The 12,716-nt window shown below is 45.7% G+C and overlaps 1 protein-coding gene across 1 annotated transcript in view; it reads right to left on the minus strand.

Annotated features, from left to right (window-relative positions):
- Positions 1 to 1,495: 1,495 nt before the first annotated feature.
- The window catches only part of LOC122809370 (TIR domain containing adaptor protein), a 300,348-nt gene continuing 289,127 nt past the window's right edge, over positions 1,496 to 12,716 (minus strand). The window contains exon 4 of the mRNA XM_044080816.1: positions 1,496 to 2,016. Coding sequence (XP_043936751.1) covers positions 1,940 to 2,016 — 77 coding nt within the window. The 3' untranslated portion in view covers positions 1,496 to 1,939. The remainder of the gene's footprint in view (positions 2,017 to 12,716) is intronic.

A 12,716-nucleotide genomic window follows, 5' to 3' on the forward strand; every position in this document is an offset into this window, starting at 1 on the left:
AACAGTTCTTTTTGAATCCCTAATTTACTAACAGGGATGAATAACTATCATATTTTCAATTGGCAAGTAAATTGAACTGATAAAAACACAGAAGAACTCCGGTATGACCAAGGTTTCCAGTTTCAATTGAAGTTTTACTATTAAAACATAAGCAGTTTCACAGGAAAATCTGCTTCATCAGATGCTAATTAGCATTAATGGTCGTACCCTAGTTCTTCTGTGTTTTTATCATTACTTGCTTTTGGATTTATTCAGAACTGAGGAACCTGTGTGGGCTGGTGACTGCTTTTGAGGTAAACTGAACTGTCCATTTATGCTTCATTATATACATTATTCTTTTAACAGAATATTAGACAGGTCACAGTTAAGTCCTATACTGCCTTCCCATAATAATATGAAACTACAATGTCTATCAGTCACACTCCAATTTACCCTTCCAGGCTTTAGAAAACATCTTCACATGGCAACTGGAAGAGATATATATCTTCCCAAACATGGACACACACACACACACACACAAACATGCATGCACCCGCGCGCACACATACACATACACGCGCGTGCACACACGCATGCACGCGTGCGCCCACGCATACACACACACAGGCACGCACACACACACACACACACACACACAGTAGATTTGGGTCTATATTAAAACACCGAACATTCAAAATGTTGAGTGTTCTAATATTGACCCGTTTTCAGCGAACACTGAAAATATCGAAGAAAGAGAAAACCAAATTTTTTCCTAGGGAAAGAATTTGGTTGTCCATTTCTGTTGCTTCGGTATTTTCAGAGGTCTGGTGGAAAGTTATGGGTCGGGTTCAGGTAAGTGTGCGATTGTGTGGATGTGAGGGTTAGGGCGGGTTAGGTGAGTTAAGGTTAGGGTGCAGGTCAGCTAAGTGCGAGACTGTGTGGACGTGAGGGTTAGGGCGGGGTAGGTGAGCTAGGGTTAGGGCGCGGGTGAGGTGACTGTGCGATAGTGATGGACTTTAGGGTTTGGGTTAAGGTAAGTGGATAGTTAGTGATGTATGTCTAGTTTAGTGTAGGGTTAGGTGTAAGAGTTTAGGTGTATGTGTGTGGATTGCTGTTTGTTTGGTGTGCTTGTGTTATGTGTATGTGTTTTGGAACAGCAAATTTTTTCCCTAGGAAAAAATTTGCTGTTCTGAATGTCTGATGTTTTGAATTTTCGATTGCGGGGTTCGATATTAGAACACTCAACATTTTGAACGTTCGGTGTTCTAATATAGACCCGTAGATTTGACTACTATTAAACTGTTCATCAGGTGAAAAGCCTATAACTACAAACAATATTTCATGATTACTTAAGTTCTATTAAATACCAGTTTTCTCTCCAGTTGTGATACATTTGGTGAGACCTCGTCACATTTACCTGAATGACCAAGCATGCTTCAGGTCACCATCACCAGGTAGCCCTCCCCTATACCCTACCCCCTCAAAAAATCCATTACAGCAACAGCAAAAAACAGTGTCACATGCAAGGATCCATTTATTTTCTTTCTTAAAATGCAAGTACATTGCACTTGGAAGCTATGAACAGCAGGTTCCTGGGATGCATTGCAGAATCCCACCTGTGCAAGAAAATGTAAAGTTTGTTTCAATTACTGACAGCAGGTGAGAGAAAAGAGGAAACTGCATGCAACCAATGACAGCAGAAAAGCAAGACAGTTTACTCCAAAGTGAATAAAACATCTTTTTGATAATAACAATGTTCTTTGAATTGTGATGCAGTATAAAATACTGGTCAAGTTCCTCTTCTACAGCAGCAGTCATGACCTTGCAGCATCTTTTTCCTAAAACTGTCAGGTCTGGCCAAGGATTTCCTTATAAAACAGTCATAAAGAGCTCACATCCACATACTGTAACATGTATTCATATGTCTAGATGCTTATGTTTTCTTAGTTTTTTAGAATGGTTAGCTGGAATCTGAGCCACAACCTTGTTCCACGCTATCACAGCTCATCATGTTGCTTTTACAAATATTCTCTAGATCTAGAAAAAAATCAGATACAAAACAGATTAATGAAATTGTAACAGCAAGATAAAAGCACTAATTACAGATAATTATTTGTTGAATGTTATACCCAGCATATTTGTCTTACATTCCAACTACGTAATTTCATATTATTCTTACTTTACATATTGACATGCTGCACTGGTGCTTAACTATGTCACCTTATCTATAATGCACTATGCTGCTGCCTGCTGTTAGATATGATCTATTCTACATTGTATTTTCTCTGGTCACTCCCAAATAGTCACAATTCATTTGCCCAGCACTCTCATACTATCAACAAAAGTATAGAAAATTATGATCAAGAATCCAGGCTCACTAGAACCAAATGAGTATGCAACATTGACAAGAACAATTCTTTCAGTACAGTATAGACCCAATGATACTGTACAGCATTTTAAGTTTAAAACATGGCATTGATGCATAAAGCCCCAACTCTGGCCCAGATGACTAGGATTCAAAACGCAACCCCAGCAATGGAGGCATACACCAGGAAAGCACGAGAGGGGGTAGTCAATTCCAGCTCACCTAGCTGAGGTGAGGGAGAGATTTGATGAAGTCCTGTCATTTTACTGCCATCTGCAGAAAGCCCTGAAAGTGAGATATACAGGGACACAGCAGTACAAGCCCAGCAATGCAAAGCAAAGCAAATGTACAGAAGTAAGCACATGAAGGGGGTTGTAAGCCTAGTATACAAAAAATGATTGAGTTTGCCAAGGATGATGCCACATAGTGGCTACTCTGCCTTACCTACAGAATGAAAGGTCTGTTTTCAGGTCCTCCTCAGAGTAACCCCAGTCTGGGGAGTACACCAAGCTTGTGAACTTGACAAATGGTGGTTAGCATGCACACTCCAACGGTCACAGCACTAATGAAAGCCAAAAGCAAGAAAAACAATATACAACAGTCTAGACTCCCATGAAATACTCAGAATCTAGCTAATTTTGTAAGATATTCCTGCACACAAGGTTATCTTGGATCTGTCTAAGATTGCACTAGTTAAAACCAATCCAGACAGCTGGATCTGATATCTATAGCTTCACACAAACACAACACATACAGGTATGATCTTTCCACACAAGTGACAAAGCAATAATCTCTTCAAAGACAAATTACATTTTCATTTAACCATTTGCACTGACAGAATTCAGTCAGTGCTGGCACTCATACTTTTGCACATCTCTCAATAAACGCCAGTACTATATTCCCACTTCTGACAATAGCTGGTCTCCCTCCAAAGATGGTATACAGAAAAACAGTTGGTCTTATCCTGTCAATAGTCTTCCATTGCCCCATCATTCTTGAACCTGCTTCATATGTGCTTAAAATGACTCTACTACTACAATAAAAGGTGGTGTGCCAAGACGAAGATGAGAGATGTCAGAACACTAAGCCTCTGTTTCTGCAAGTGGGTCTACAGTCAGGCACTTGCATCCATGCCACCTAATGTCTAGGTGGGTGGGGGGGGACTAGGTAGCACTGGTAGCTAGGTGGCAAGATAGCTTTACTGAAGAATGGAGTTGGTAATGTAACCAAGGGCAGTGAAAAGGAAGGTCCTGTGACAACAGTACCTGTTTTTCCACTAGAAAGCATTAATACTTGTGTGTCCTACCCAACCTAGAAAGCAGCCACATTAATGAACGCACACGGCAGTCTGCAGCATCAGTTTGCAACAGGTAAACTGAGGTATGGGGTGACAAAGAGGAACAGAGGGAAAAACTAGACAGAAAGCCTACAGTAAAGAGAGCAATAAAAAGGGGCAAGCACTGTCTATTACCTGGTATGAAGTGAGTTTAAATCTGCTTCTTGAAAGTTACAGTAGTTAGCTGAGATGAAAGGAAAGAAAAATAATAAGAAAAATAACAGAAAACATAAAGAAGAAATGAGAGAGTTCTGCAGAAATAAGGGGTGTGACATTTAAAACAGTAGAAAAAGCATACACTAGTGACAAACTGATGCAGGGAAGTTAAGTAATACATTACATCATGGACTGCAGTTTAAAATGGCACTGCTTTTTTTTTTTTTTTTTTACTATTTATTTAGTTTCTTTGTTTTATTTAATTCCCTATACATTTATTAACCAGTGAGTAAACTGGTCTGAAGACCCTTTTCAGCTATGACTCTGGCCAAAACAGTTAAGAACATAGACAGTATTCTAGCATGAAAACAAACACTTGAGTGCCACAACTATATAGCAATGGCAAGATATGCATAATAAAATAAAAACTGTGCCTACATCTTTGTACAAAATAGCAATGGTAAAAGAGGTGATATATAGACACTGCAAAGACTAGCAGTAAATGTAAGAGCAGATTGAGGAAGGGTAAAACAGGGAAGCTTCTACATTCCAGAGAAGAACAGAGGAGTAAAGAGAAAAATGGAAAGGTGTGTGCATAACTGAGTGCACACTATATAAACTAAAAGGTCTCTAATATAGCTAGAAATAAGTAAAGATAGAAGCATTTTGTTACTGTATCTGAGTTGGAAGCTAAACTGTTTGTTTGTAACAATGCCATGGTCTGTGATAAACTACTGGATTTGTTTCTGAAGAGATTTGCAGAGATACCTTGGCAAATGGATCAAGGCTTGCTACTGAATTAGAAGTTATGTACTTACCATAACATTCCATCTGAGTAGGTGGATTCATTTGTCTGCAACCTGTGGGTATGGATCCGATATCGGATCCGAACCGGCATGGTTTATCCAGCTATGGATCCGAGCTCCTAGCTCCTCCCCTCACCCATAATGCCCTGCTCTCCCTACATGACCTCAGATCGAGTTTGCCCTGCACCAACTACCCTAACCAAAGGGTAACACACCCTATGCAGGAAACTGACAAGGCCAGGGGGATAGGAGGGCGGGATGGTTGCAGACAAATTAATCCACCTACTCAGATGGAACGTTATGGTAAGTACATAACTTCTAAATCTGAAGTAGGAGAATTCATTTGTCAGCAACCTGTGGGACAGAGTCCCCAGCTACCTGAATCTTGGGTGGCCATCATGGAAGGATATTCCGGAGCACAGCGGAGCCAAAGGATGCTCTACCTCTAGAAGTGACGTCCAGCTTGTAATGAGCAATAAAGGTATGAGATGAAGCCCAAGTGGCTGCTGAACAAATGTCATCCAGAGGAACCCTAGACTTAAAGGCCGCTGAAGTAGAGACAGACCGGGTCGAATGAGCATGGACTCCCTCCGGTGCGGGCCTCCCAGAGGCTTGGTACGCCAACAGAATACACTGAGAAATCCAGCGTGACAAAGAAATTTTGGAAATCGGTTTACCCAGATTGAATTTGGCAAAAGAAATGAACAACTGGTCTGACTGCCTATGACCAGCTGTCCTATGAAGGTAAAAACGAAGCTGCCTGTGAACATCCAAGGAATGCAGCTTGTATTCGCCTTTGTTTTGATACTTAGGGAAGAAAACAGGGAGGTTGATGGACTGATTAATGTTAGCTTCCGAAGCTACTTTAGGAAGAAAGGAGGGATTGATCCTGAGGCACACCCAGTCCGGATGAAAAATCAAATAAGGCGGTTTCATGGACAGGGCCTGAAGCTCAGAAACGCTCTTAGTCAAGTAATGGCTACCAAAAAAGCAGTCTTAAAGGACAAGAATTTAAGATCGACTGTGGCCGCAGGTTCAAAGGGGGGAGCGGTCAAGGCCTGAAGTACCAAGGAAAGATCCCACGGGGGAACCGTTTCTTTGACAGGGGGTCTGAGCAAAAAGGTGCCTTTTAGGAAGGTTTTGCATAACTTAGCCGACATAAGAGACCCTGAATCGTGTTCAACATGGTAATGAGATATGGCCGCCAGCTGAACTTTGACAGTGGAACTACTGGCGCCATCATTAAAGAGAGTAGCAAGGAAATCTAGAACCAAAGGAAGGGGAACCGTGAAAGGATCTAGGCCTTGCCGCTCTGCCCAAATGGAGAAACGCTTCCATTTACTGCGGTAAATTTTTCTGGTAGAGGGCTTGTGGGCCGCTACCAGAATGGCCTTAACTGGGGACGAGATACCGGGAGTCCTGATTAGGAGTGGAACTGGAGCAGCCAAGCAGTAAACTTCAGGTTGTCCAGGTTCGGCGTTGGTAGGTTCGACGGGTGTGATATCAGATCTGGAATGGGATCTAGAATCCAAGGTGGATTCACTGAATTAGACCTTAGGTAAGGGAACCAGATCTGTCGAGGCCAGAACGGGGCAATGAGGATCATTCTGCACCCCAACCGAGAGGCTTTCTGAAGTACTTGTAGCATCAGAGGTAGAGGGGGGTATGCGTAAAGAAGACCGGGAGGCCAAGCATGCACCAGAGTGTCTCTCGGAGAATCCCCTGGAGGGGGGATTAGAGCGAAAAAACTGTCGCACTTGGCGTTTAAGGGAGAAGCAAAGAGATCGCAACAGGGAGTCCCCCACTGTGTGAAGATACGTTTCGCTACTTGAGAATTGAGAGACCACTCATACGGGGAGAGAATGGTGCGACTGAGCTTGTCCGCTAGGATGTTGGTCTGACCCGGAATATGCGTTGCGATGAGAAAGCGGTTGGTGGAGATCGCCCATTCCCACACTCTCATGACTTTGACATAAAGGGTAAGACCTGGTTCCCCCCTGTTTGTTGATGTACCAGACCACCAACATGTTGTCTGATTGAATCACAATTGTTCCCAGGGGAAGGAGGGCTTGAAGTGCTTGCAACGCCAAGAGCACCGCCCTCATTTCCAGAACATTGATATGCAGGGAGGTCTCTGAATCGCTCCACGTGCCTTGGACCGTCCGGCCCGCAAAATGCCCCCCCCACCCGAGGCGGGAAGCGTCCGTGGTCACTGTGGCGAGAGGGGAGATGCACAAAAGGGGCGGCCCCTGTGGAGGTCCGGAGAATGGAGCCACCACAAGAGAGACTGCTTGCAAGCCTTGCTGATTGCAATGGGATGATACAGGGGGAGGGAGAGAAATGACCATTGCACCTGAAGTGTCCATTGAAGTACCCGCATGTTCAAGCGGGCGAGCGGAAGAAGAGTAATCGCTGCCGCCATAGACCCTAGTGCCCTCAGGATCAATTCCGCAGGTGTTGAGCTGGAGTGAAGGATGGTCCGCACCTGGAGTCGCAGATTCCGAACTCTGTCGGTTGTGAGAAAGGCTCTTAAATTTCTCGTGTCTAACCTGGCTCCTATAAATTCTATTATTTGAGTAGGGACCAGGTTGGACTTTTCTATGTTTACCGTGATGCCTAGCCAGGGAGCTAGACGAAGAAAGGAGTCTCTTGCCAAAGAGAGTAGATGCCTTGTTGGGGCAGTGAGAAGCCAGTCGTCTAGGTACGGAAAGACCTGCACCCCCTGAAGCCTCAGGTGGGCCGCAACCACTGCTAATACTTTGGTGAACACCCTGGGGGCTGGTGAGACCAAAGGGAAGGACCCTGAACTGGTAGTGACTGACTCCCAGCCAGAAGCGAAGAAACCTCCTAGATCGTCTGTCCATCAGAATGTGGTAGTACGCGTCCTTGAGGTCTATAGAGCACATCCAGTGATACTCCCCTAGAAGGGGGAGGATGGATTGCAAAGTGACCATCCGGAACTTCTCTTTGGGGACTGACAGGTTCAACAGGGACAGGTCTAGAATGGGTCTTAGGTCCCCCGTCTTTTTTGGCACTAAAAAGAACCTGGAGTAGAACCCTGATCTGATTTGGTCTGGGGGGCGGGCTGGATGGCTCTTTCTCAGCAGATGGCCAATTTCTGCTGAAGCGGCCTCCCTCTGATCGGGTGGAACATCGGGGAGGATTTTTAACTTTGGGACATGAAGAAAGGGGATCTTGTAACCTCTGGATATAATCCGGAGTACCCAGCGGTCCGATGTAATGGACTCCCATGCCGCTAGGTGCTCCGAGAAACGTCCCCCGACTGCCTCCAGAGTGGAGCAGTCGGGCAACCCCTCAGGGTTGCTGTGTGGGCCATTCAGAGAAAGGTTCCCTGGACCCAAAGTTCCTGGGAGCCCCTCTGCCCCTAGGGCGGCGTCCTCCATGTCCTCTGCCGCGGAAGGACTGGTTGTCCGGAGCGGGTTGGGAGTGCTGCGACTTCCGGAACCACATCTTCTTCTGGCCCTTTTGGTTCCTAGAGTAGGACCTCTGGGGCACAGAGAAGCGGACTCCGACAGCAGACAGCGTCTTCCCGTCCTTCTCGCTCTGAACCAAGGTGTCGCGAACCGTCTTGCCAAAAAGGGCAGAACCGTCAAAGGGGGCGTTCGCGAATGACGCCTTGAAGGGCTCCGTAAAATCGCAGTGGCGGAGCCAGGCCTGCCGTCTTGTGACTAGGCCCGCTCCCGCAGCTCTACCGGCTCCCTCGGTAGCGTGGGAAAGTAACCGCATAGAGGTGTTAGTCACAGAACGAAGAGTGGCCATACGGGTGGAGTGCATAAGTTTGTCCTCCTCCGATATGGACTCTGGGGGGTTGCAGCGTATTCCTTGATAAGATCACGCTGCATCCTAATGATGTGTGCCAAATAGTTGAGCGCCCTCACTGAGAAGGTCGCTGAACTAAAGATTCGCTTCCCCAAACGGTCCATCATCCGAGACTCCTTGCTCGGGGGATGGACTGAGGGACTCTCCTGGGCGAGTTCCCTCTTAGTGGCTGCTGCCGACAACATGGCATTTACCGGGGGTCCCTTGCTCCAGTGGGCATGGTCAGCAGGGGGGGCTAAGGATCCTGTCGGGCCTCTTAGGGATTGGCTCCACGGTGTCTGGGTCCCTCCACACCCTGGTGGTAATAAGGTCCACCAGGGGGTCGGCAGGAGGGGACACCCAAGAGGTAGACGGGCCCGCTTCAAATGCCTCCAAGAACACTGACTCGTCCGAGGAAGACTTTGGGGCAGACCACCCACCTCTAATCCGTAACATTTCCATGATGTCTCCAAAGGAGACATCCTCAGGGGGTGATCTTGGGGAGCCTTCTCCTTCCTCCAAGTCAGTGCCTCCTCTTACACGAATGCTTGCGAGGTGCTTCCTCGGGGGGGGGGGCTGTCCGAGGAGCCCTCACCAGCAATATCCAGAACCACAGGAACTGCTTGGGGCAGTGAAGCGGGCTGTCCCAGTGGCCGGGTGATGGAAGCCTGGCCCAGAGCAGATGGAGTGCGGGACAGAGTCGAAGCAAGGGCCGGGGGTCCGGATGCCCTCAACAGAGCCCTCTCCACTACATCAAAAGCCGAGGGGGAGCCAGCCTCGACAAAAGGATCCGAAAGTTGGCTCCCCCTCTGATCCGATGAGCGGATCGGAGCCGGTGCAAAGCCCCTCGGATCCGAGGGACCAGTGTGCTCCGACAAGGACGGCGCCGAAGGCACACTGAGTCCCTCGGATCCGAAGCTCGGGCCAAGGCTCCGAGAGGTCGGATCCGACAGACTCGAGGGCAGGGTCGGATCCGGTACCAGTACTGTCGGCGCCGACCCACCCCCGGCTCCGAGCGCTCCGAACCCGGGTAGCGGGTCGGAGAAGGAGCAATAGGCTTAAAAAATGGGGTCGAGCTTCCCCCCGGGGGGGGGGGGCTGGAGCACTCCCATCTGCATCTGGGCCTGGATGAACCTTTGCATCATCCAGTCCAGATCAGCATCGGAGAGGCTGCAAGTAGATCTCGACGAGGCTACCGAGGTAGGCCTTGAGTGCCGCCTCGATAGCCTCGAAGGAGGTCGGGTCTCCTCATCCTGAGGCTCCGGTGAAAAGCACGGGGACCGGAGCCGAGGAGGGGGAGAGCCAGCAGCCAGAGAGGCCGGAGGAGAAGCCCGCTTAGCCGGCGGGGCCGAAACGGAGGTCTCGGCCCGCCGCTTGTGGTGCTTCTCTCTCCGGTCCTTTTTCCTGGCTTCCCTCTCCTCCGACCCTTTGGCGGGAGTTTGAGTCCCGGGTGGAGGAGGGGGAGCAGGCAAGGCAGGGACTGCCGAAGCAGTGACCACCAAGGGGGCGGGGGCCGAAGCCGAGTCTGGGGGCAAGAGTCCCGCCAAGACCAGCTTCGACCTCCGCTCCTTCAATGCCCTGGGGTTGAACCCTGCACAGATTGAACACCCTGAAGTGAGGTGTTCAACCCCAAGGCATCGAACGCACCGAGTGTGGCCATCAGCAGGGGAAAGCTTATGGCCACACTCGGAGCACTTTGAAAAAATTGCCTTTGGGGCCTCAGACATAACTATTTTTTTTTTTTTTTTTTAAATAGTAATAATAAAAGAAACTAAAACACTCACACAAAGGCCCCAAAAAGACACACACACACACACAGCTACGTACCAGCGAGGGGAGGGTAAAAACTGTTAAATTAACCCAAAAAATATATAGACAGAAGGGAAACCTATAACTTTCACACAACTAAATAAAATTTAAAGTTTTAAAACCCTTAAATAAGAATATATAGAACGTAGCTTATGGAGCTCTGACGACCCAGCCTTCACCATGCGCGGCAAACTAGATCTGAGGTCATGTAGGGAGAGCAGGGCATTATGGGTGAGGGGAGGAGCTAGGAGCTCTGATCCATAGCTGGATAAACCATGCCGGTTCGGATCCGATATCGGATCCATACCCACAGGTTGCTGACAAATGAATTCTCCTACTTCAGATCAATAGTTTCCAGTAATTTGGGGGAATGTACTTTTACACAGTGGGATTATGTTGGCCAATGTTAACAGTCAGGATCAGATTTAGTACCTAGTGATAGATAAGAGGGGCTGCTAGAGATTGTCTGCCTAATTTCAATATGAAATTGTGAATTTTACATAAGTTGGCTATAGTGATACAATTTTGTTTAGTTCGCGCTTAACTTTTTTTTTGTTAGCTGCTTTAAAGTAACATTAAATGTATTCAAGATAGCTGTGTAAAGGTTCTACTGTTGTGTGAAGGGGACCCATGATTGAATACAATGTCACTGTTTTACAGGCTTTAAAGGAAGGAAGATTTACATATGTGGGAACAGATAAAAATCCAAACATTTTCATGACAAAATGGAACTTATCCAAGGTTTGCAAATGGGAAGTTTACACAGGAAAATATGCTAAGAAAACTGTGCTTATTAAACAGTATAGAACAGGGGTCTCCACAACTTCACTTTTAGAACCCAAATGTATGCCAAAATCTACCATAAAAAATAATTTACCACAAACTCAAAACTAAACAGGGAGAATCCAACCATTTGTATAGCAGCTGTAGTGCAAAACTTGAGGAAGGGCTACAAATTGAAGTCTGCATTTCTCTAGTAAGCTACTTCTGCTCATAGATCTGTCAGTAAGACATGATCTGATAGTTTCTGACCACAGGTATGTACAGTGTAGATGGAATTAGAAACAAGAAGGCAGATATCCTAACTACATTATCCTAATATCTCCCCTTCTCCTCACTCCCTCCTGTTACTTCCTTCACATTCTTTATTCCCCTAAAAACTATAGTCACTCCACTCCTCTCCTCTTTTTCTTACTCACTCTACTTCTCTAGCTTCGTTCCATCCCCTTCTTGCCTGTTTACCTTTTCTAAAAACCTGTAAATACAGGATCAAACTGCCAACCTATACTTTACTCTTTGCAGGATTAACTCTCCTCATATATTCCGTCCCTATCTAATTTATGTCACAATAAAATCAATTTATCCTCTGGACACAAAGTGTACCTTATTAAATGCTTTCTCATCAACTCCTCTGGAAAATACTCACCTATTAGCTTCTTTCTATTTCTGTGTTCTACAACACCTTCTGATATAGTTCTGTGTTTTTTATATAACCTTTCAAAATTTGTTCTTTGTAAAATCCCTTGTTCTGTAAATATTCTTCATATTGTATAATCTCCAATTATTGTTCACTGCATAATTTTGTATCAACTAGCTTGACCTGTACTGGAGCTTTTCTCCACGGGCCTCCACTGAAACTGGGCTACCACCCAGTCGGACTATCCCGGTAAACAAAAGTAAATAAATAAATACATATGAAAGTGAATTTAAGATACTGTCTGAAAAAAAAAAGCACTAGACCTCACAGACCTCAAAAACTGGAAGAGAAATGACTGGACTATTTGCAGGTCAAAGTAGGTAGGCATCCCATTTGTTCAGAAACACATGGCAAATTTAAAAGAAAGGCTACACCCCAAACTTCTTAGCTTCTCATGGTTTTGAAAGTGTCTACAAGTTTTCCTAAACATGTTGTCCTATCCCCTTTCCTACAAGTTATTGACACTGTGATGTAGCATAATGGAGTTCTGCACATCTAAGGTGCTGTCTAGAGCGACTGTAGAGGAAACATTCTAATTTGTCACTGTCTCTAGACTGAAAATTATATGCATTGGCAATGCTGCTAGCACTTTATTTCTAGGGTGCTTGTGCTTGATGCAAGTGCTTTCTAACAATAGGCATAATGGATTGCATTTTTTCATGTATGTCAGACACTGTTCCATTACACTTCCAAAAGATTTCAGACATCCTTAACTATATCTAAAATCCCCCTTGGCTGTTTATCACACAATAACTCAAATAGGCTAAATCCCATGAGTGCCTAAGGAATCTCCATGACAGCATACATCAAGTAAGACCATTAGGTATCATAATTTTTGGTGTCACTGTCCATAACCCATATCAGCATTGTCTAAAAAGTTTAACTGAATCATTCTAGCAGCTCATATGTTGTTTGTAAGCAGAAGATCAACATCTAAGTTAATTTTGAAGTGCTGACACAACTCCTTCA

The sequence above is a fragment of the Protopterus annectens genome, chromosome 8.part0, assembly GCF_019279795.1.
Source record: "Protopterus annectens isolate FY-2018-M chromosome 8.part0, PAN1.0, whole genome shotgun sequence".
Taxonomy (NCBI): domain Eukaryota; kingdom Metazoa; phylum Chordata; order Ceratodontiformes; family Protopteridae; genus Protopterus; species Protopterus annectens.